The sequence below is a fragment of the Nelusetta ayraudi genome, unplaced genomic scaffold (genome assembly GCF_046127955.1).
Source record: "Nelusetta ayraudi isolate G7.1 ecotype Tasmania unplaced genomic scaffold, CSIRO-AGI_Nayr_v1 ptg000063l, whole genome shotgun sequence".
Classification (NCBI taxonomy): Eukaryota; Metazoa; Chordata; class Actinopteri; order Tetraodontiformes; family Monacanthidae; genus Nelusetta; species Nelusetta ayraudi.
Genome location: NW_027466113.1, coordinates 5,500,367 through 5,525,311, shown reverse-complemented (window position 1 = coordinate 5,525,311; position 24,945 = coordinate 5,500,367). Strand labels below are relative to the sequence as shown.

The 24,945-nt window shown below is 49.7% G+C and overlaps 1 protein-coding gene across 5 annotated transcripts in view; it reads right to left on the bottom strand.

Moving 5' to 3' along the window:
- Positions 1-17,900, bottom strand: part of ddr1 (discoidin domain receptor tyrosine kinase 1) — a 46,242-nt gene extending 28,342 nt beyond the window's left edge. For 2 of the 5 annotated variants that reach the window (XM_076041044.1, XM_076041046.1), the window contains exons 1-2: positions 17,526-17,899; positions 3,076-3,237 (exon numbers count right to left, since the gene is read on the bottom strand). In XM_076041044.1, coding sequence (XP_075897159.1) covers positions 3,076-3,178 — 103 coding nt within the window. In that variant the 5' untranslated portion in view covers positions 3,179-3,237; positions 17,526-17,899. Of the gene's footprint in view, positions 1-3,075; positions 3,238-15,412; positions 15,435-17,525 lie in introns of those variants that run through there. The other 3 variants (XM_076041047.1, XM_076041045.1, XM_076041048.1) reach the window with 3 other exon arrangements.
- Between the last annotated feature and the right edge of the window lie 7,045 nt (positions 17,901-24,945).

Genomic DNA, 24,945 nt, shown 5'->3' with positions numbered 1-24,945 from the left:
GCTGCTTTATTTTTCTGGAGATCTATAAAGCTTCTCCTTTACATAAGCATGAATCGTGCCAGGCTGCCTGACTCTGGGGCCCGGATTGAAAAACAAAGTTCTAATGAAAACCGATGCTTGAATGTCTTGAGTGTGCTGGAGGAGCCACCTGTGAGACGTGGCGAGGCCATCTCCTTGGAGACGTCTCAGGCCCCCGAGCCTCCGAGCCCCCGCTCAGTTTACCACCACTCAGGAATGTGCGGAGGGGCGAGGGAGGGATGGAATGACACGACGCAGCCCAGTCTGGGTTATCTGCTCTGCCTTTTGTTCCAGCTGCGCCATTATCAAAGGATGCAGATAGCGCGGTCCCGGGCGGGGATTAGCCCTCGACCCCGGCAATCTGCACTGAAGTCAGCCCTGATGGGTGGTGGCGGCGGCGGCGGCGCTGGTGATAAAGTGGACCGGGGTTCTGTGGGTGATGAATTGGGAGGCCGGGAGTGACAGAGAGGGGTGCTGGGATATCTAGCTCAGTTTCTGTCATTGAGTCAGCACACAGGAATGCTGGGCTGGATGACAAACCCTAAAGCCTCACACCACCCCCACCCCATCCCCTCAAAGCCCCACTCTCTGCCCCCCAACACACACACACACACACACACTCACACACTCACACACTTTATAATCTAATCGTCACACATCAGTGGCCGACACCTCGCTATGTGCGATCATTTCACCTCTCTGTCTCGGTTTGTCTCCGAGGGGTTTCCTGTCATCAGTCCCACTTTTTCATTGCTACTGTCTCTTCCTCAACCTTTCCTTTCCCGCACACAGCCTTTAAATCATTCAACAGAACAAAAACAGAAAACTACTAGATAGATACATAAACACATAGATACATGGATATATCCATACATAGATCGATACATCCATCCATCCATCCATACATATATATATATATATATACAAATATATGCATATATTTACATACATACAAATATATATATATATATATATTCATATACACATATGTACATACATATGCATGCACATACATACATACATACTGTACATATGTAAATATATATGTAAATATATATATATGTATATATATGTGGCACACATACATATATTTGTGTGTGTATATATATATATATATATATATATACAAATATATGCATATATCTACATACATACAAACATATACATTCATATACACATATGTACATACATATGCATGCACATACATACTTGCAAACGTATGACATAAGGCTGCAAATGCGGAATAATAGCTGAGTTCATTCTTCTTGACATTTCAAAACTTCAAATTTTGTGACTTGGGAGTGTGTGTGTGTGTGTGTGTGTGTGTGTGTGTGTGTGTGTGTGTGTGTGTGTGTGTGTGTGTGTGTGAGTGAGTGAGTGAGTGAGTGTGCCCACATTGGGTGGAACTCATGACAAATCCATCATGTACAGTGCACTAGAAAGAGTGGCTGTCGAGCTTCAGAGGGCGAAAAAATAACAAAACAAAACAACTTGCACTGTGTACTCGGGTACTCAACACCATAGGTGCTGCATTATATGACAGCAGACAATGCTTCGGGTAATTAGCATGACAGTGGAACCGATCCATTCACCGCTGGGGCTCAAAACAAAGACATCATTTTAAAGCGAGTCTATAAAGCAGCGAAAGTGCCTGGCAGCCACCAGGAATAACGCACATTCAGCTGCCATAACATCATTGTACAGACAGCCTTTCAAAAAAAGCTTTTTGCTAAGGCAAAAAAGATGCACCTGGACTATTCTGCTCGCAATCACCACACACACACACACACACACACACACACACACACACACACACACACACACACACACACACACACACACACACACACACACACACACTGCATTTTTAAATCATGTGTCGCGCCTCTGTCACGCACCACAGCGAGACAGAGAAAGGAAGTGATTCACAGAGGAAGTGAAATGACCTGTCCCACTTTACCAACCGGGAAATGTATTGAATGAAGAGCGCTTCACTCCAGGGATCCCATCAAATTAGTAACACCAATAGTGAAGCTTGAATGGAGGTTTTTTTTTCACCCCAGGCTGCAGCCCAACCTATAGCAGACAATATCAGACGCCTTCAGACATGATTCCTCCTGAAATACCTTCATATAAGCACGTTGAATCGCGAGGACAGAACTGCATTGTCCTATTTTTTGTCTTTTGTTGTAATCCATTACGATGCATCTCGGGGTCACGGAAGGTCGGCCGTCAGCACTTCTGATTGTGTGTGTGGGTGGGGGGGGGGGGGGGGTCACCAAATACCTTCTGCTTGGCATAGAATAAATCTTCATTTCTACGGCGGCTGGGACAACCGATCAGGATTTACTTTAAAGTTTGATCAGCCTCCTCCACCTCCAACCGTCGGCACAATCAGTGGGCTTATTCAAGCGGCAACGACGCCGACCTCTGGACTCTTTCACTTTCTTCTCCCAAGTTAAGATTTACAGCTTCTTCTTCTGTTTTTTTTTTTTTTCCTTTGGCTGCAGCAAGGAAGTCGAACAAGCTGCCAACAGTCTCCTCTGGTTACACCTGGTCTGCCTTACGCATGCCGCTGTCCCCCCCCACCCTCAACGTTTTGACTGGCACTTTCACGAGCTGCCGGTGCCTTGGCGGTCTGAGGGGTGAGCTGAGGTGGAGAGGAGTTGTGGGGGGGGGAGGGCGGTAGCCAGTTCCGCCTCATTCTCCCGTTACATACGAGCGGCTGGCAGACGGGCGTGGAGGACACGGGATAGCCTGTTGATGGCTGATGGAGAATAAGCCTGCCTGATCTACGGATGTGAGGAGAATGCCTGAGCAGAGGGATGAATGGTCTGGGCGCGAGGCGAGGGAGGAGTTGGGGGGCGGGGGGGAGTCGGCGGCGGGGAGGGAGGTCTGTGCTTCTGGAAGTAAGCAACTTTTTGAAAAAAAAAAATACAAAATAAAATGTGGCAGCTCTGGCAGAGATAACAGTTTTTGTTTGTGTTTGTGTGTGTGTGTTTTTTCAAGGAGCATTTCAGTGGTGAAAAAATGAAGACAGCAGTTCGGGGCTCCTACCTGGGTCAAAATGCCAGTCGTGGTCCTCGGAAGACGACGCCGGCGCCACCAGCAGGACTGCGAGCGCCAGGACGGAAAACAGCCTGAGGGTCGACGCGGCCATGTTTGACAGCAACGCACCTGGTTACCTGTCTGGGGACGCAGCGATGACCACAGGCATACCTGTCAACACACACACACACACACACACACACACACACACACACACACACACACACACACACACACACACACACACACACACACACACAAACTGAGTTTTATTCACACATCTCGTCGAATCTTCTTCAAGAGGCGAATAACTCGATAGCGCTGATTTCCACTTAGGGGCAAATTGTGGTGGAAGTGAGCGGCTCTCAAAAGGGAGCCGTGATCCCTCAGACATTTAGCGCATTCATGCAAAAAACACAAAAAAAATAAAAAAAACAAATGCTGTCAGCACAAAAAGGCGCAAAGACGTTCTCCAAATGCCACTTGCACACACTAATGTGTTTTCCCTTGCCAGCAGCGGAACGCCGAGGTGCAATAATAACCTGGGCGCCTCGAGAAAGAGCGCAAACAGCTCAGTAATGGCGGACGGTGTAATTAGAGGCACGGCGTCCTCTCAGAGAAATTCATCCTGTCTGTGTTTGGAGCCACCATCATTTCAGCAAATTGCTAATTTTCGAGCTAATTTTCAAGAAAAAAACAAAACAAAACAAAACAAATGGGAGCCGGATGTGTTTTGGAGCTCATGCTGAGAAGAAGCTCATTTGAAAAGGATTACACACAAAAGGTATAGGATTGAAAGAAGTATTAAGAACGAAACCAACAAATAAATTACAGAAGGACAGATGTTGTGAAACTCACAGGGCAAGAAAGACCTCCCATCAAAGTGAGTGATCAAAACAGCAGCAAAAATGTTTGTTTATTTCCACTCCACAACTCCTAGTCACTGGCGGAGAGATTTTTCGGTTTCATTTGCTTCTCACGTTTATAAAGAAAAATCATCCGAACCCTTCGACAAGACACTCACTGAAATGCAGGAGCCCAATTAAGTAGATGTATCCCCATCCTCGCCGACGGTAGGATAAGAAAAGTGCGGTGCTCTATCATTACTTTTTCAGCAGTAACTGTGAAACTTTTAAAAACCAAAAGCCAACGAAGCGTCCAAGGACGTCTCGAAAGCCCGGCGCTGCCCGACGTTACAGGGCCAGAACACTTTCACAGGCAAAGTCTGACTCAAATAATTGTGACTAAGAGGGGAAAATGCTGCCAATGCTACACATAATAGCGAAGCATTCACCTGAATGCCTGTTAAGGCAGAGTTGGGAAAGATGAAACCTTGGCACTGGAGGGCTGAATGGACAAGAATCAGGCATCGAGTTGTTTCAATTAGCAGTTGGAGCCACTCTGTGGTCCCGACGCTGCTGCTGCTACCGCCGCTGCCGCTGCAGAACGATCCTCTTCTTTCCCTAATTTGTTTTCGTCCTGTTGTCTTCATCGCCCGGCCGCCCTTCTCTTTAGCAGCACCTCGGCCTTAATTGAGCTTTTCTCACCCTCTTTCACATCACATCACATCTCCCTTGATCAGGAAAGTCTCTCCGATAGGGAGGTTGGGAAAACAAACTAATTAGCAGTCATTTCAGTTGTGTGCCGGGCTGCCAAGAGAGTTGATTAAGAGAGGAACTAGAGCCTCGGAAAAATCATTTATGTTAAAATGACAGCGCAGTGCTGACACTCTGCTGCACTTAAAAAAAACACTTCAATGGTCCTTTTCATTAAAAAAAAAAAAAAAAATCACATTTGTAAACAGATGAGGTGCAATACAATATTTGCTCTTCATGGCATTAATGTTCAATTTATGTCATTTAAGCTCAACTGTAAACACCCTGACCTGCATTTTTCTCCTTCACAAATTGGCCACGATGTTTAACTTCCCGAAGCTAAACATCGCGGCCAAGTTACTGTATCGTTTGTTTTCAGAGGCGTTGGTGGAAGGGAGGCTTCCAGTGGCGAAGCCTGAGACCTTGTGGCGGACCAGTAAGTAAGTGGACCTCTGGCCCAGTGACAGCTGGGGGGGGGGGGGGGAGCGAAGAGGCCGGGCGTCTTCCTCCCTGTGGAGCCTCTGTTTCAGCTTTATCTGACTAGACTGGCACAGGCTGACAGCTGACACACAGCTGTAGTGCGTGTGTGTGTGTGTGTGTGTGTGTGTGTGTGTGAGAGTGTGTGTGTGTGTGTGTTGGGGGGAGGGTGTCATATGGAAACAGAGGAGTGAGTCGTGCAGTTAGCGCAAATGCAACAGGAGAGCAGCTCAGTGGAAAAAAAAGGGCAGCGATGACATGACGTGTGTGTGTGTGTGTGTGTGTGTGTGTGTGTGTGTGTGTGTGTGTGTTGCATTGCAATGCATTGTGGGACAGGAAGGGGTTCTTGTGAGGGTGACTTGTGTGTGTGTGTGTGTGGGCATGGAGGAGATCTCAGGGATCGCCAGCCAGAGCAGCTGTTCTCAATGGGAGACACAACGCAACCGATACACCAGGCAAGTGTTCCGAGTTCTTAGGGAGAGGGGGTTGGTGGGGGTGTGAGGAGGTGACCCCCGCCACGCCACGCCACCCCCCCACTCCCCTCCCCCACCAGACAACAAGAACACTGGCTAAAAGAGGAAAATGTGAGCGCGCACGAAACAGCAGGAGTCCAGCGGCCGAGATCGGAGACGATCCGTCGTCAGAGAAACGCTGCGTGTTGTGAACAGCAGAAGAAATGCAGACGAGCAAATGTTTTGGGGTTGGAGGAACAAAGGCAGTAGCCGCGGCCATCCGAGAACACTGTTGTTGGAGAAGTCAAGTGTTGCCGAACAGCTGTGGTCCGCGCGAAGACGGAGAGGAACAGAACACAGGACGGAGCCCAATCTCCGCTCCTCACAATTTGCCTCGGCTAATCCATAAGCAGGGATGACGGCTACTTATGAGCAGCTGCTGCTGCCGCCGCCGCCGCTGCTTCTGTGGCCAAAAGCTGTCCGACGGCCGGAACAGAGAGACGTGCGGAACTTGTTAAGTTGGCGGCCATTGCATCATTAAACAGTGTCTATAATTGGATTGCATCAGCATAAAATCTGCCAGGTCAGTGTCCGCGCTGGCTAGCGCCTTCCGCTAACGAAGTGCTCGCTCCGGGGCAGAGAATTTTGAATACACTATTGAGTCGACTCTCATCTTAAAGCCAGTCCAACCATTCATCACGACCTACAGGTTAATTAATGTGTTTTGAAAGTTTTCAGCTTACTGACTTTGCATGTTTCCTTCCCCGACTCGCTGCTAGCACACGCTACATTTTAGGCCTTTTTGTTTACAACGGTCGTTTGTATTATTTTGTCTGTGCCAGCTCAGAAAAAAAAACAAACCATCAAGCCCAGGGACTCCAGTCTAGAAGGAGGCAATTAGTTATGAAGTTATGAACTGCATATTTTTTCACACTTCATTATCAACACCCAAGCCTCTGCCTCCAGAAAGCTGCTGAGCTGCAAGATATTAAAAACCAGAAAAAGCAAAAATTAAAAACAAAGTCCAAACAAAAAAGGTTATTGTTTACAGACAAGAGAAAAATTAGTTTGCAACTTGGTAAGAATCTAGATATCAGCCAGAACTTAAAAAAAGAAAAATCTCACATCATCGACAGCAAATCAGCTTACAATAGTCGCAACTGCTTCCCACAGCCAACAGCTGTGTTTTCCCTCCTTCTTCCTTATCGTGGTTGTGCACTCGTCGCCCACACTCAGAAAGACAAATACCCAAATTGCTGCATTGCCCTCGTGGCCCACGCTCCTCTCACTCAGGCAATCTGAGCAATCTCACAGTACTTTTCTCATCAAACGTCCAACTTGCTGCAGATGGCTCAAGAAAATTGCTAGTGGTGTGCCCGCGTGACCACTTGTGACGCAGAAAAACTTCAGTAAGGTAAACCAGCAGGTCTGCACAATGGGATCCAACAGACTAAACATGGCGGCAGAGAATGCATAGAGAAAAAGGAAGGGGAAATGTGTTAAATCTGCCGAAAGGTTATGAGAAAAGATGGAAGCCACGGTGGTTCTCACACAGTGGGATCAAATTTAATTTGTCCAGCGAAATTGTTTGTTACACCAAATCAGAAACGACACCATGGCAACAGCGATGCCTGTCGGAGACATTGAGACTCCAATGGTAGCAACAAACGCACTGGCCATAATTGGAATTGATGTCTCCTAGTGAGATTAAGTTTTGAAAATCTGTTGTATTTTTTAATTGACTGATACACTGGGACTAACTTTCCAAAAACTGCTGAGGCCTACAGGAGGCACAAACAGTCAAGAAAAACACAGTGGCCCAAACCTCATTCCTCTTTCCTAGCATGTCTGTGACCTAATTATCCCGTGATTTTGCAAATAATACCTGATAATATGAAAAATCCCACAACCAAAATAATCCAAATAAACCATCAGAATTAACACATGGCATATCTATCAATATGTATCTATCAGGCATATGACATAAGCACTTGATGGGCCCTACAAACATCCTCCTTTGTCTATATCTTTCTTATTATTTCATAAAAACAGGTCGGAAGGCACAGAATTAAAAACAAGGAAAAAGTTTCGCAGTACAAAAAAGAGAGAGAGAGAAAGAGAGAGAGAGAGAGAGAGAGAGAGAGAGAGAGAGAACAGTTCAAGTCCAAAAGGCAAGTGACGCCAGAGGGGCTAATGCTAAGAAAAAAGCGTAAAAAAAAAAAAAAAAAGCCCTGAGAAGAAGACCGATGAACCGTCACGATGACCGCAGAGCACGGCGCCGCTTAGAGTCGCACAGTAAACTGTGTTGGGTCGCGCTGCCTGACTGTCAGCCTGGAAGCCATTTCAACTTTTCAAAGTGCAGTTAATCCCTCTCAGAGATATCAGGCCCGGGGAGTCTGCCACATCAAAAGCGCTTCCATTACGGACAAAATGTAAATGAACGCCGTTGTGACGGAACACACATCACAGCAACCTGAGTGCAATCTATATTCTCAGCCAGGGGAATAAAAATGCCTCTGGTGTTGCCCCGACTGGTGAGGGATGTTGAGCAAGAGATGGAATCATCTCGCCCGACTCGGATAAACGTGATTAAAGGGCCACTGGGAGGCAGGCGGGAGTAATCCTTTGTTTTGGATTTTCATCAGCGTGTGAGGAGGCTGATGAGATGTTACCCTCTCGTCTGCGCCTAGACTTGGGGGGTGGGGGGGGAATATAGATCACAGAGGCAGAGATCAATCTGCAATTGTCGCTGCACTTTACTGGTATTACCAGCCAGTCGCAGAGACAAGAACTTATTTCAGGGCCGTGCGGGGAAAACAAGAGACATTTGTGTTTGGCTGTGATCCTGCTGCTACTCGGAAGCCTCACTCCAGGGCAGGCGCGAGTTGTTTAGCTGTAAAACCACCGTTTGAAATCCCCCTTATTTCATGCTGAAAGCATCTCCGTGAGATGGCTTCATTTGAATATTAAAATAACATTTTGCAGTAAAATTTTGTTTTAGCTCAGCTTTCAGCAAGAAAAAAAAAAAGCGCCTCTTTCACCAGCGGGGATGAAAGATAAAAGGCTGAATCCTTGAATCGCTGGAGGACGCAGAGCACCTTCGCATTCACGGGCCATCCAGGAAGGAAACGCGAGTCAGAAGTTATGCCCTTCAGTTTCCCCCAGTGTTGGTCACCTACCGGTCATCAATTTTTAAAGCCGTGTGTCACAAAATATTCATCTTTGCGAGGATGAAGTAGTCAAGGCTGCGGAATGCGATTGTGCCGATTTTGTTTTTTCCTGTTTTACGAGAAGCTGAGGAAGCGTGAGCGAAGAGCGGATGAGTCACTTAAAAAACGGCAATGAGGGCTGAAAGAGAAATCAGAAAAAACAAATTAAAAAGCTGCAATGAAGCCGGGAAAGGATGAAAGGTGGTGAATCACGAGGAGCCGCTTAAAAAAAAAAAGAAAAGAAAAAAAAAGTCAAAGTCCTGCTGATGTTCCTGTGACTCAGTTGAAACAGCTCAGCTTTTATGCAAAAAAAAAAAAAGGAAAGAAAAAGAAATAAAGAATGTAGGAGGTCTCCCAAGGCCACGACACAGCACATAACGAATCTTATTCACGAGCAAAAGCTGGCAGCAGCTCGGGTTCCAGACGCACCCGGGCCGAGGCTGGAAGGTGAAGAGACAAGGAGGCTAAAAAATGACTCCAATAACACCGTGTTCATTAGCATGCGGCCTCACAAAGGCAAAATCAATCACCGCAGAGTAAAACATCGCTTTCATCCCCCCACAGTTTGAACAACTCGTCCTTGGAAGACGGGTCCGCCGCGCTCTGAACTTCACACTGGGTGTGGCGTCGCACGAGACGCCATGGTGACTGACGACCGCAGGTCGGTGTGGACCAGAACCAGAGGAGCCACACGAGCCCATTACGTGTGTCAAGTGCGGGGACGGAGCATTGAACGCTGAACCACGAGTGGCTTTGGTCCTGGTCGGAGAGGAACAGCGAGGAACATTTGTGGACGAACCACATCTGGGTTCCGAGCCTCATCTAGAGCCACATTAAAAAGCCAGTAATGAAGGGTTTGTTGTGTCACTGCGCTCATTTTGCTTCTGGCGGGACCTGAGCGTTCCTCCACGGAGATGGAAAAGTTCTCTCGTGCTGCCCGCCTCGCGCACACACATGCACAGCCAGTCTTCAAGGCAGTAACAGCAAAGGAGGCAATATTGCTTCTTCTACAGTTTCATGGTGATGGATGGCATTTGTTGGTTTAACTCAACTTGGGGGAAAAAAGGTGGATACATGAAAAAAGAGAGAGGCAGAGCCATTTAGAAGCTGCCGTCGTCTCTGACAAACAAGCGTTCTAATGGAAACAGAGTCGGGGGAGAGTAAAAACCGCCAAAGAGTTTCCCCCCCCCCCCCCCGGTTCCATTCAAATATTAATTCCTGCCTTAGTGTACAGTCAGTATATGTACATACATAAATATACTGTGACCTTCCTTGCTTCCCTCCTCCTCAAAAACCAAGGCTAAATTGCCACGAGTGAGCCGATGAAGGTTTTTAGAATTGTGACGGATGCAAATTCTAAGCTTTGACCTTAAAAGCGTCATACTGAGGAGTTTTGAGTTCAAGTTAAGTCATGTGGAGCCACTTCAAGGCCAGGAGAGAAGGTGAGAACAGGACGGCACCGTGGAAAAAGAACATTTTCCTCTTCTTCTTCCCCCAGTGAGACGACAGCCCTTTTGTTCAAACACAATCAGTGAGTTTGGACCGGAACTCTAATGGTGATTATTATCGTGCAGTCGGTATTGTGGGGCACGTTACAGATTCAAAGCACTTTCCCTGCGCCGCCGCCGCCGCCACCACCGAAGAGATCTAACCACCGAAATAAAAAGGAACGCAGGACGGTTGTTTGAAAATACGACAAAGAACTGCAAAAAATAGATATGGAAAAAAAAACAACAACAACAAAAATGCCCTGAAATGACAGGCCCTCTTATCCGTGTCATCACCCCTGTTCTGAAAATAAACAGCTGTTCTCCATCATCGTCATACTCAGAATCAATGTGTGTGTGAACTGAGTGTGTTTCGTGTGGAAAACCAGTTCTGACTGATAGAAACTGGCAGCCACTGAAACCTGGTTTTGGTTCTCAGGGGCTGGACGGTTTCGCTGCATGTCGGCGCACGCAGCCCGACGGCGCTCCGCTCCCTCTTTTCCGCAGGCGAGCGCCTGGTTGGGGCGAGTTCATCGGAGACACTTCTCGTCCAAACGCGAGTCGAAACCTCAAGTCTCTGCGTGAAAACAAACTGTCGGCGTCGCAGCGGCGGGAGGGCAATTAGTTCCGAGTCTGACTCAGGTTAAAGCACACAGGTGCAAGAAATTATGATGCAGACCTCGCAGGTATGTGTGTGTGTGTGTGTGTGTGTGTGTGTGTGTGTGTGTGCGTGGGCGACCCCAGTTTGACACCACAGCCTCTTTTACAGCTACACTTCTATGCTAAACTTCGGCCCAATTCCCGAAATTCAATTTGCACAGTCTCATTGCCACCTGTCAGGCCAGGCGGCGGCGGCAAGGTGTCGGGGGAGCAGGCGAGAGTCACAGTGCAGGACTGGGACAGAGGGGAGGCATGTGACGGCAGCGTGCTACTCTCACAACCAGGCGGAGAGGAAAAGAAAAAGCAGAGGAGGAAACACAGAGAGACGGAGAGACGGAGGGAGGCTGTAGAAAGCTCGGAGCGCAGAGGGAAAATTCCCCTTCAGTGATCGGGAGGAGGGGGGGGGGGGGGAGTGGAGGTGGTTGGAGCGTGGGACAAAGAGTTCGCCCGCAGCAGGTTCACACCAACTCATCCAGTAACGCAAACAGATAGAGGGGAATCTGAGAAAGCTTGGGGAAAGGAGGAGGGACGTGGCCTGAGGAAAAGCGGAGCAGAGAAAGAAAGAAGAAGTAACAAAGAAAGAGAGAGAGCGCGAGAGAGAGAGAGAGAGAGCGAGAGATCAGGTCAAACAGGAATGAGTTCAGCGAAGATCAGCGATTTGAGTCAAGGTGAGAGGAGACCAAAGCAGGCCGATCTCTGGGCTCTTGGAGAGAGGCCTTGTTCAGATCTCAAATAGGGAGAGAGAGAGAGAGAGAGAGAGAGAGACAGAGACAGAGAGAGAGAGAGAGAGACAGAGAAAGAAAAAACATTTTTTTCTGAGATAACGGAGCTATTTCATTTTTTTCACACCGAGCAGCACATACCATTACAGAGAGATATTAAGATGCAAACATCGTATCCGCTGGGCTTTTGCTGAAATACTTCACACACACACACACACACACACACACACACACACACACACACACACACACACACACACACACACACACACACACACACACACACACGTAATCCTCCTCCTCCACCCCTCAGACCTCCCACTCCGCCCTCCTGGCAAAAAAAAAGCCCTCTAAAAAGGGCCAAATTACACCTAGCGCAACAGTTTCCTGATGCTAATGTGGCCACTCAAAGGAAAAGAAAAAACCCAGGAAGATGTCGTGTTGCCGTGCGTCGCTAACACGAGCGTGTCCTCCGGTAGGAAGTCATCAGGGAGCGTCAAAGCGAGGGTCGTCCGCCGCCACGTCCAACATCACTTCCACGCATTTCTCTCCAAACCTTCGTAATGAGACGGGGTGGAGGGGGACGCCAGGAGATGCCAGTAATTGCAAGGTGGAAGAATACGTTTGTGACGTGCGTACGTGCGTGCGTGCGTGCGTGCATGTGTGTGTGTGTGTGTGTGTGTGTATACACTTTTGTGCAAAGACGGAGGATTGGAACGTGGATAAGAAGGCGGCAGCCGGAGTAATGAGGGCGAGAGAAGAGCACACAGTTTCCATATTTTATTCAGGCGCGTCTTTGTTTTGCCACCGCAGGCGAGAGCACTCTGGGCGGGTTGCTGTTGGCTCCATGGAGGAAGGAGGGAGGATTGGATTGGGGGGGTGGGGGGGGGGGCGGCTCGCAGCTCGCTTCACCCTTCTCACGCCGCCGCCGGACGAGCATATCTCACGCACGCAAGCGTGCTTTCACAGGTGTTTTGCGCGAGGTGCAGCACTCTGGAGTTGTATTGTATTTGTGTTAGACCTCTTTAGAAACTCTGCAGGGAGCCGAGCCCAGCCTGACGTATCGCCGCAAGAGAAACTGCTTGGAGCGGGAAACAGCGGGGGTGAGGGCAAGAGATTGAGATGTATCCAAAAAAATAAAATTTGAGTTAGAGAGTTACTGAAACTCGTCTTTTCTCCTCCTCTTCCACTTTCGCTCGAGGCAAATGGAAGCTCAAGGCTGCGTGAGGCCCAGCTGCAGCTGCAGCTTCAACGACATATGAAATTCTGAGTGAGTCATTTTGGGGTCGAGCCGAGGTGAGGCGAGATGCATATTGGTAAATATAGGCGGCGGGATGTGAGAAAGGTCCGGTGATTGGCTGCATTAAAGAGGGACAATGGGAGGGGGGGGGGGGGCGGCGGGCGCACGCTGCGCTTTTTAAGTGCCGAGCATCATCAGACAAAGTTCTCGCAAACGGCTCAGTAGGGGAGGCTTTAGCGAGAGAGCACTTTGAAAAGGTATTACCAGCCACTGACTGTATGAATATGTACTTATTAGAAGGAGAAAAAAAATAAAGTGGTGAATGCGGGAAGTGGAATTCCGCCCGTCGTTAAATCATTACCTCTTGTGTTGTTTGTTTGTGAGCAGAGACGAGATGATATTTCGGCTCAGATGAGGCGTGAGAGCCGAGTCCGACGCATCACTCCCAGCCAGACATTAAGACGTATCCCTCCACCGGAGCTGCTGGATTACAACCCCTGCTTGTCTGCCTCCACCCAGGGGCACCGTCGTCGGCGAGCGGCGCCGCAAAAACAGATAAATGAGGAGGGATGGGGGCGGAGGAGGTGGGGTGAGGCAGATAAGTGGAGGGTGGTGGGGGAGGGCGAGGGGGAGTTAAAGGGAGTTGCTTCAAAGGGAATGGGGGCAGATAGGAGATGAGGAGCGAGAATGCGTTTGCGCGTGTGCGCACGTGTGTGCTTTTCCGCGTCGGATGAAGGACGGGAGATCAATTAGAAGATCAAAGATGTGACCTCACGCTGATCGGTGGGGGGTGGATGGTCAGTTTGGGGTGGTGGGGGGGGGCTGCTGATGGGATAAGAAAGGACCTCAGGCCCTGGAAGACTCGCAGGGAGGAGAGCAAAACAAAAAGATCTAAAAAAACAAAAAAAAACAAAACAAACCTCCTCCGATAACTGAATCCCCCGACGCAGCCGCGTCCAGCTTTTTGAAGTGTCACCGCCCATTAGACCACGCATTCGTTTCACCGGTACTCTCGCCAACAAAAAAAAGTTGACCTGCGTGACCACACATGAGGGCGAAATGCAATTGAAGCGGCCCCGGTGTCTAGACTCCGGCGGAGGGAGGGAAATTGGTTTTAGGAAAACAGGGCGGACGGAGGGACAGCAGAGTCCTGCCGCCCGATTGGTTTCCTTTCCCGTTAGCGGAACGCTGCGGAGGTGGGGGGAGGGGGCGGAGGGGGGATGTGTGGAAGGGGGGAGGCGGCGGGCGGCCTAAAGTGACCGTGTCATGTCTCCGGAACCGGAATGAATTCTTCCAGCAGCCTTCAGGTTCCTGCTGGAGTTGCATGAGAGCCAATTACGGGGCAAACGCAGCAGCCGAAGTGAAAGTGATGAGAGGAGAGTAACAATCCCATGCAACCCAAACTACACGATAAAGTGCTTTATAGTTCCTTGTGATGCAAGGACTGTGAAACTCTGCGCAAGTGCTGATCCGATGATAAAAATTTGATCGAGAGCCAATACCTTTTTTTTTTACCATTGTTTTTTTTTCCTTTTCCATTTTTTATCATTCGGCTCACATTGTGTGAATTTGCACAAATCCAATCTCGCATTACTGACACAGTCTTCTCTTAGGGGAGACGGGGGGGGAGGGGGGGTGAGCATTCGATGTCAACACTGAATACAGTATTAAAAGTTGCGACAGTGCTGGGACTTGTGATGAAAGGAAACACCTTCGATCAGAGTGCAAATGCATTTTTTTTTTTGCTGCTGCTGCTGCTGCTGCTTCCCTGTTAGTGGAGCTCTCCGAGAGTGGCGCAGAAAAAAAAGGAAGTCTTGTTTACTTCACCGGCAACTCGGCTCGATGGAGAGAAAGTGACCTCGTCGAAGCGACTCGTCTCCCGATTGTGACGCTTGCTTGCGAGCTGAGAACATTTTCTTCTTGTCCTCTCCTTCAGCCGTCACTCGCCGCCAAAACCTTGTGAGCAAAGTCGCTCGTCACTGACCTCGCTAACTCTGCTCCGCCGCGCTAAAGCCTTGAGTGGATTGGACGCAGGACGAAACTGGTTTGATTGGCGCTGTGCTAGGACGTCTGCGCCGCTATTGCCGATACCGACTGATTCTGACGATACCTTTGAGTCCCTCCGCAGCCCTGCTTCCGATTCCGCTCCTGCTCTGATGTACAACAACACACTCAGATTTTTTTTTTTTTTTTTTTTTTTTTTCAAGATTCAAATCTCCTAATGCAAAATAATCTTTTGCAGCTGCCACCGGTGAATGTTATCAAGGCGGCAAGCCATTAGCCGCCGGGGAAAGCAAATATCAACTCACACAAATGTTTGCCCGTCACATCTGTGCACCTCCAGCGACTGCCAGAGAGAAAAGGAGCCGTGAGTCTCCAGGACACGGAAGACTTTATTACTCCTCAACACTGAAACGTGGTTAGAGGGCCAAATTGGCCCTCTTTGTTGGTCGGCTGCCGGCGCAGGCTCCGCCCCGACAAGTCTCCCACCTGTGTACACTAACCTGCAATCCTTTCAACGCGGTCGACCAGCAGAAAGACAAAGGAATCGACCACAAAAGCCTCGGCTGCCACCGAGACAATGACCCAGAGAGCGGACGGCGGGTCGCTGGTCAATGATCAGCCGAGCAGGCGGGACCAACTGTGGAGCCGCTCCAGTGTGTGTGTGTGTGTGCAAGCTCACCTTCTCAAGTTGGAAGGACACTGAACAAAAGCAATGCTGTTAAAACATCACACAAATGGTGATGTATTAAGAACAAAGCCCCCCCGCCGCCGCCGCCGCCGCCGCCGCCTTGCCCTGGAATGACTTCCGTGAGGCGTCTGAGCTGTAAACAAATGTCAAGCTGCCACTGGCCGGACAAATTGCCAACCCCACCTCCTTCCCCTACAAATCATGCTCTGCAATCAATGCTGTATTCTCTCCAAATCCCACCGCGGCGAGGCTAATCGATGGCACGGCCCCGCCCCCCAACCCACCCCTGGGTGCATGCGGGCCGTCACACTGTCGTACTCACGCCGCTGCTCTGGGTCTCCGGCCACACGGCGCAACAACACAACCTGAAGACCTGCAGCCGTTCTGCAAAGCCTGGAGGAGGGCGGGCAGGACTGATGGAGCTCCTTGCCAGAGAGGAAGCAGCCAGACACACACACACACACACACACACACACACACACACACACACAGGGGATATAGCCGAGTCGTACTTGCCCACGGGGAGGACACACTCTCTCTCTCGGGGGCTCCTGCACACTCTGGGGCTTCACTCCACTCTGCCTCTTCTTTTTTTCTCCTGCCACAATGAAACAGAGGGGGAACAGCGGCGAGGGGAGATAATTGCTTTTTACAGCCGCTGTCTATCGGCAGATGCCCCTGCACAAACACCAACCCACTTCCTGCACCGACGGTCCCTCGCCTCCTCCTCCTCAGATTGCGCCGCCACTTTGTGCAGCCGTTTGTTTTTTTCTAACTTCATGATGGGTGACGGAGGTGTAACGCTGCATCACTGCGCAGCCACTGAGGGCCATTGTGACGGTGTCTTCCCCCCCCCCCGGCAAACTGGCAACTCAACACTGGTAACACAAACAAATGCATTCACGCCGACAACTTCACAACTTCAAGTTTCTCAGGCCTCAATCCTGCCTAAAACACATTGACAAGCGGCTGCACATTTGCCGTTTCTTCAACTTTCTTTCACCCCTTTAATTCAGCAGCAGCGACAGCCGCTGAAAACACCAAGTCGCTCTGAAATCACATTCAACGGATTTTCTCCTCCTCTTCCTCCTCCTCCTCCTGCCTTCCTTCTGCCAGAGGTGAACCAGCCCTACAGCAGGTCACCTGTGCTGCTGGGAGGTTAATGGTGGGTGAGATGATGAAGCAGCAGCACCTGTGGACTCGGTGGAGGTCATCCTTCCTGCACACGGCCACATCTCTGCTGCTCTTCTTCACAGTCGACAGGCAGACAAGAAGGAACTTGTGTTTTTGCTTGTTGTGTTAAATCGAGTGGGAAACGACTTTCACAGGCTGGGAAGGCTGGGAGGGAAACAGGGATGAACGGCGACGCGAAGTTGGCCGGAACCGCCCGGCGCGGCTCGTGCCTCTCTCAGTCAGCAGGTCACAGGCTGAACACGACGGTGGCGCGCGTGCTGGCGCCGCCGCTGTCAGCGACCCACATTTAAAGCAGGGGAATAAAAGATGCTGAGCGGGGGGCGAGTGCAGACCATGATGCGATATTTCTGACGGGCGGCCAGGAAATGCCGCGACGCGTCAAGCCCGGGGCGCACGGCACGCGGCGCAACGTCACACCTCGCGCGCTTCCCGGCAGCCCGTGGCCGGCGTCCAGCGACGGCCGACCCGCCGAGACAGGCACGCACGAGACTCGGAGACGCCAAACCACAGAAGCGAGCTAGACGGCGAGACGTGCGCGCGCGCGCGCACACACACACACACACACACACACACACACACAGTGAGAAAGGGAGAGACGCGCGCACATGGCATAACAGATAGGTCCAGATCTTCCACGGTGCGTTCACTGCCCGTTTTAATGGAGCCAGTTGCGCGCTGGAATAGACGCGCAACGGTTGTTGTTTTTACAATGAGTTTATCGAGCTACTCACCTTAAGACACGCGCGGAGAGGTGTGACGCTGGTCCCAACTTTTTTTTTTCCACACTAAAAAAAAACTCCGTGCAAAGATGAATGAGTCCGTCAGCGTTAAATCCAACAGCGCGGCTGCGTCCTGGAAGCGACGTCTCGCCCAGCGGACGACCTCTGCCGAAGATTTATATATATAAAAAGAATGATAATAATAACGCAGAAGAAGGAGGGGGGCGGAAGACGAGGCGGTCGCTGAAGTCGCTCGTCCAACCAGACTTTTAACACCTCACAGTGCGGGGCTGCAGTGTTATGAACGGCGACAGGGAGCGACGCACCGTCCCAGTGCTTCCTGCTGCTTCCTGCTGCTTCAGTCCCTCACAGGGTCTGAGCTCTGGGGGGGGGGGGGGACTCAACCTCGGACTGCTCCAGCCTCGGCCCGGCCTCCACACACACACACACACACACACACACCGGGGCCAGCAGCAGGCGCCACCAGGTGCTCATTTACATAACTGCACCGGCTGCATCCAATCACAGCTGCGGGGTAAGGTGTCTTATTGAATATTCCAGCAGGCGCGCCGTCCAATGGGGGCCGCCGGTGGGCGGGAGCTCAGCCCACCCAAAAACACCACCACTCGAGGAGGAACTTCATTTTTTTCATTCAATGTGGAACTTTTGAGGGCTTTTAGTTGGGGTGGGAGGGGGAGGGGGGGTCTAAATTATAGCACAGAGATTTGTGGGTGAGTATGACATCTGATACAGCAGCCCCGGGACTGAGCGCGCTCACCTTGTTAACCCCTTTTGTGTAAGAAAACGTCGGCCTTTTCCTTTTTAAAACATTTTCTTTGATAATACAAAGTTGTTAAATGTAAACCATCTGCCCAGGCTTTCAGCAACGGGGCCTTTTGGGACTAGTTAATGTGGACTCACACAACTCCCTGACTCGGTACTTACCTCTCCAGGAAACTTTATTACAGAGTATTGGCGGTGTAACTGTATACATTTACTGTCCCCGGGCTGTAATGAGTCAGATTGAAGGGTTCGCACTCGCACTGCGGCGATGGGACTGCAACCAGGAGGGCTTCGTTCTTCATATGGACAGCCCAAGGCGAGTAAGGAGAGATTCAAGCTTAAAAACGAGTCACGTGCGCATGTTGTTTTTTTGGGGGACTTTTCTTGTGTGTGTTGTGTTTTTTTTTTTTTTTGGAGGACTACATCAAAAAAGCTGAAGCAGCCCAGACAGACTGGTTAATAATAAAGGCGCTGCAGCAGTTACAGTATGTGTCGGTACTTGCCTGGCCGAGGGGAGGGAAACTTTAGCAGGCGCTCACTCAGCAGCCGAGGACAATAAAGGTCATTTAAAAGGCTCGGAGCTCCACCTTGGGCAAACAAGGTGAGGGGAAGGTTGGAGCGGCTTCCCGCTGCCAAGCGTTCTGAGCCAGGGATCAACGCAACGCCATTTTTGATGGAAACGTTTTGAGGGTGCCAGTGTTTGCAAAGATGTTTGACAAGTAGCTGGGTAGGTTGGCGAGTGTTCATAGGAGTAACGTGTGGGAAAACGTTTCTGTAAGAGCAAGTAGGGTAAGTCTTCATATTTCTAGAGGAATTCCAGCTTTGTAAATTCTTAATGAATAGCGTATTATATGTGAAGGCAGAGTATGTTTTTCCCAATACATGAATAATACAACATACTGTATATGGACATATTTGTACGGTGTTATTTAAAATTCTATTTAATTATTGAATATTTAAATGAGTCCACTGCAAGGGACTGAGAATATTCACGTTGCGCAGGAGCTGAAGAGAGGTGAAGTGGCTCACTGAGGGGTTTCATTTGTTTATTATTTATATCTCCCCGTGTTGTTTATCTCTGATGAAGTGTTATTCAGAAAATAGTAACAACCAGAAACCAGCGACTCGTTTTCTTTGTATTTTGTGATGCATGAGTCCATTTGTAATCCAATTTGAGCGTACTTTGGCATTAATTCAGCCGTATCATTTTCGAATTTTAAAAAGAAATACAACACAGGAGCAGGAGTTTAGTGATGAAATTTTGTAATAGGCCTAATGGATATTCTTTAAAAAAACAAACATTTTCTCTCTGTTGAGGATTCTCGGTGTTGTGACTTTGGTTGGACTCCCATCTCACCCAGCCTCCGTCCTTCCTGCATATCATTGGCACTCGCTCACCACTTCTCTGCTCAAAGCTGAAACAAACAGAACAAAAATAGTCCTCTCTCCTTCTCTCTCCCCCCCCCCTCTCTCTCTCTCTTTCTCTCTCCCTTCTGTGTGCAGCGATAAAGATTTTTTTTCCTTCCCTCTGGCATGAATATAAAAAAATATAGTCTCGTGAGCATTCAAAAGGTCATGATTTTGTAACATTTTCTGGTTGGTTTGAAGTTTGTTTTATCAAGGTTTTTTTCTCTCTCTCTCTCCTGAAAACTTTATTCCACAATATATGCAGCTTCATGAAGAAGTGTCGAGTCCTCATCCCCGATTGTGACCCTCTGAACATGTCATCTGATCCGCCGAAACGATGCCGTTGATTAGCGCCGTAAACTTTCAGTCCGTGCCCTCCCACTCCCCAGAGGCTTTTCACTTTTTCTCCTCAGCCCTTTCTGTCGTGCACATCGTCCAACTGGCTCTCGCTTTGTTCGTTGTCCGGGCAACGGCAAATCCCCTGGCAGAAATAATGACCTTTGTCGGTATTATTTCCTCTCTTGCCCACACCGTCCCTGTTCCCATTCCACTGTTTTTGCTCCCTGATCTGTTTTTTTATGTGTATATATTTTTTTTTTCTTCCCCATCACTCGCACAGAATTATGCTCCGTTCCCCTAAGAGTTTCGGTTTGTTGTGGCTGAACCTTTGTCTCTTCCTCCTCCTCCTTCTCCTCCTCCTCCTTCCTCAGAATCATTCTCCCTAAGAGTGAAAACCAGTGGGGCATAAAAAGCAGGTCTGATCCTGTGAGGAATTCACATGGAGAGGGAGAGAAAGAGAGCAACGGAACGAATAGCGGGGGGAGAGAGAGGGGAGGGAGGGGGAGAGGGAGAGAGAGAGAGAGAGAGAGAGCGCAGTTCAAATTATAAGTGAGGAGAAGGTGGGCTGTCGAAGAGAGAGAGAGAGGCACAAAAAACACAGATAAGAGGGTCAGTGAAGGTTGTGACTGAACAATAAATCACTTTAAAGCTTATTTTAGAGGGGAAAAAACTATTCAGGATTGGGCAGAAAGGAGGGAACGGTGTTGGTACTGAGGAAGTTCTGACGGATGATTGATCCATTTTTGAAAGACAAGCTGCATTTTATAGTTGGACTGACATCACCACCGTCAAGGAAAAAAAACAAAACAAACAAAAAAAGGCCCCAAAATTAGAAATGGAAGTGTTCAACTGCGAAGCATGGGACAACACACACACATCAGACACACACACACACACACACACACACACACTGGCAGTCCGCCTGTCCACCTCCTGTCAGGCTCTGACAGCTGTGCCGGGCCGGCAGGATTCAGACAACACAGATCAGTTGCAGAATGTCAGGCTTGCAGTATGTTGGGAACCGCCATAAAACCGCATACCAAGCATGCCGTGGGCTCAAACATCTCCACCACTGTCTTTTTCACCGGGAAACCTCCCCGACCAGCGAACGTCTCAGAATGAGACTCACAGGAGCCAATAAAATGCCTCCCTTTATTTTTTTTTCCTCAGTCATGTGTGACCTCAGGCCCAGGTTGGTTTTCAACGTGCGCTGTGTGTTCAGCAGGTCTGTGTAAATGCTAACCCCTCCCGCCGCCATCCCTCTTACCGCCCCCCTCCCCTCCTGCCCGCCCTCCTTGTCTGTTTATCGTGATTTGTCTGAACTCGGTCAGGATCAGTGTCACAGGTCCCGGCCGTCTCGTGCTTTGATTGGCCCCAGGAGAGGATCTGGGAGCGGTGGAGGTGTGGAAGGGTCACGGGGTCATAGTCCGCCTCCCTCCCACCTCCACGCACCCAGGGGAGGTTCGTGGTCGGTGTCTGCCAGAGTGCACCTCAGCCCCGGAGCTCTTTCTTTTCTAGGAGCGTGGTAAGGGGGTGGGCCCCGCCGTCTCTGTGTGATACCTGTAGTGTGTCTCTAATTATGGAATCACTACGCGTGCAATTGTCTCGGTGAGGGCTTCACTGCAGATTCCAAGATGGCAGCCCATTCACTTCAATGAAGTTGCTCAACGAGCAGAGACACAGCGGCACATATGACGTCGTGACGTCACGCTGGCAATAAACTCTTTTCTGTTGTCATACTTTTCTGTCATTTTTTTTTTAAACGACTTAAAGACCATAACTGCAAAATCTACAATAGAAAGATTTGACATGAATCGCGTTTCAGGTCACAGTCGTCCTGTCAGCCGCTTTAAAGGTGTTTCTTTTTGTATTGCGGTCGATGGGGAAAATGCATTTTGGGCCCGTGGGATTTTTTTTCTTGCTGCAGTACCTCAAGTGGCCACTAGGAAAAATCGTCCTTGAATACATGACAGGCTAAATTTTTAATTAGAGTCTGTTCATTTGTTAACAGTAATGTCTCCTTGTGTTGTTTGACGACAATATGTGTCTCTATTCAACTCAGAAAAGCAAAAAAAGTCTATTTGTGACTTCTTTTGCAAGCACATGCTAATACAAACACACGTGGATACGGGTCCCTATGTGATGTCACAATGAGCACTGCCACCAGGTTAGAGTCAACATCGCCGGCCAGGTGTCCATTCTGCCCCATGAGGGGGACAAATGACCGGGTTTAACAGGACGCTGCAAACAGAGGGCTAAAAATGTGTTTGTCTTTTTCCTCGATTCGCTTCTTTGTGGCGTCTCTCTTGGTGCCACTCGAGGATAAAGACAACAGACACAACAAACTTTATGTGCGAACTGCGTGGGGATATTTTGTTGCTCGAGCCAACAACTGTGGGGGGATATTTCATTCTGTTTGTTTGTGATCCATCTGTCCCGCTGGTGAAAGTGTTCGGTGGCTGAGAGGAGGGGGACACACCCCTGGAGGATTCACAGCCTTCTGAGACCCTGCAAACCTTTATGGTGTGACATTAATCCAGCTCGAGCGACTCCGGGCGCCGTCTCTTCAAGTGTTTGCCTCTCTGATGCTGTGGCTGGATGCGCGAGGGGGCCGAGACCGTGGGGGGTGCGGGGGGGGGGGGTGCGTGGCGAGCGGCCGAGTGGGAGGCGGCCCCCGTCGGCTGTTGTGTTGACGGTGGCGGCGGTGGCGGCTCGCCGGTCCAGATGCCCCCCCCTGCATACTCTGGAGTCTCTGAAGACCCTCTCAGCTGTAGCAGCGCACTTGTGCCTCCTCTTATTCATGGTTGAGGGGCTGGCGGGGGGGCTGGGGCTGGTGGGGGTGATGCTTTACTCTTTTTTTTTGAGTGTCGGGTTTCCTTCACTTAGAAATCCCCCGCTATTCACTTGTGCACACACACAAACACACACACACACACACACACACACATCTGACGGCGAGGAGGAGATGAGCACAGCCGTTGCGGTGGCATTCAGGATTCTTATCTGCAACTTGTGTTTCCGACCAGCTTCCTGGGAGACCCTCGAGGGGAATTTACTTCTTCTCAGCTCTCAAGCCCACCCCACCCCACAAACCCCCTACCCCACACACACACACACACACACACCAGACTTCTCATCATCAGTGTGAGCCATCTTTCTTTGTGAATGGCCTCCATCCCTTCTCCCATCTTGCCTCGTTCCCCTACCGTAAGTGCTTTATTTGAAGCGGAGTTAGACCACCCCCCGACCCCCGAATCCCACCACCACCCACACCAACTGTTTTTTTTTCCCCCTCACTCACTCGCACGCTCGCTCAGCCCCAGCACGCCCGGATCAAACGCTTTTGCTCGGCTCGATAGCTGCCTGCGTGTAAATACAGCTGATTAAAAGCCACCCTTTAATTATTCTAATTATAAATTTTTGACACTGAAGCATGAGGCAAGGACTAAATTAATGCACTGGTATGATATTAAAGTCCTAATCTGTCTGATCTGCCTCTCGTCTCCACTCTTGGATATCACGTCCCACCCTCCCCTGAACCCCCCTCCCTCCCTCCCGCCGCCCTTTTCGGGAACCTTTCGCAGAGGCTGTTGCTGCCTCCTTCGGAGTGAGAGTGAGCGTTCCGGCAGATCTCACAGCGGCGAGAACAGGGCGGATGATTGGGGAGGGGAGAGGAGAGGGTGCGAATGAGTGTCATTGCAATGCAGTGAGAGGTGGCGCTAAAAATACCCCATGACACATGGGCTCTAACTCACAAACAGGGTCACAGACAAACACACGACTAAAGAGGCCCCGATTAATGAAGCTGCAGGCGGCAGGCGGCGGCGGGGGGGGGGGGGGGGGGGGGGGGGAGGGGAGTAGTGCAGAATCACGCATATTTACGAATGGCCACAATATCCACATGGATGAAACGGAGAGACGGCGGTAGACACGACTGCGAGATTGTCACGTGGGGGCGCAGCAGGTTTGGGTTGGATGGAGCTCTGCGGTTGATTCGGGCAGCCCTTTTTTTTTTCGAGCTTCAAAGTAGGCGAACAAACCTCAGCTGCTGGGTTGTGACCCTCTGCAGGAGGAATCGGGGAGGGGGGGAGTCACTTTGCGGGCGCTGTTGCAGGGCGTCGGTGCCTTAGGCTTCTGAGATTAAAATCATATCGTCACCCTATGGAAATATCAAAAATGACGTAGGCCATTATTTTAAGAGGGTGACGATATTTACGCTGCGCATGGTGAAAGAAAATCAGAAAGAAAGGAAAGCAAACACTTACAGTTTAAATTCTTGGTAATGTGATCAACGAAAGGTACTGTAATGTACGGTATAAATGCTATAATGGTGTGCATAAATGCGTATGGCTTAGTCTGCGCTACAGTTTTAAGTCTATGAAGAACAAATTACATTATTACAGTGAAGAGTATCATTGTTTCCATCATCCTTTAAGAATTCCCCTTTGTCTGTGCATTATTCCATCAGTTTCTATTCCGTTTCCGATTCGATCCACCATCATTGGCCTTTGACATTTTTCTTAATGCGTGACGTGTCCACACTTTTACTTTTCACACGCTGAGTTTACGCTCTGAGGGGTGGTGCAATATTGGTAACAGAGGAGAGAGCAGATTAGTGTTTCCCAACCTGCTGTTCAGGGCTTTGTCATGAACTCAACAAACACGCACACACACACACATCACTCTTGGCTGAACGGTCTTCCCGGCTGCTCTTTCACATTGAAGACCGCCCGGTTGCGAAGACGCTGAGAGGAGACACCCAAGCCTTCCGAGTGGAGCCGAGGCCTCGACACCCCCGCGGCGCTGACTGGAAGGACAACTGCACAAGCTGTAAATCAGTGTTTGTGTGTGTGTGTGTGTGTGTGTGTGTGTGTGTGTGTGTGTGTGTGTGTGTGTGTGTGTG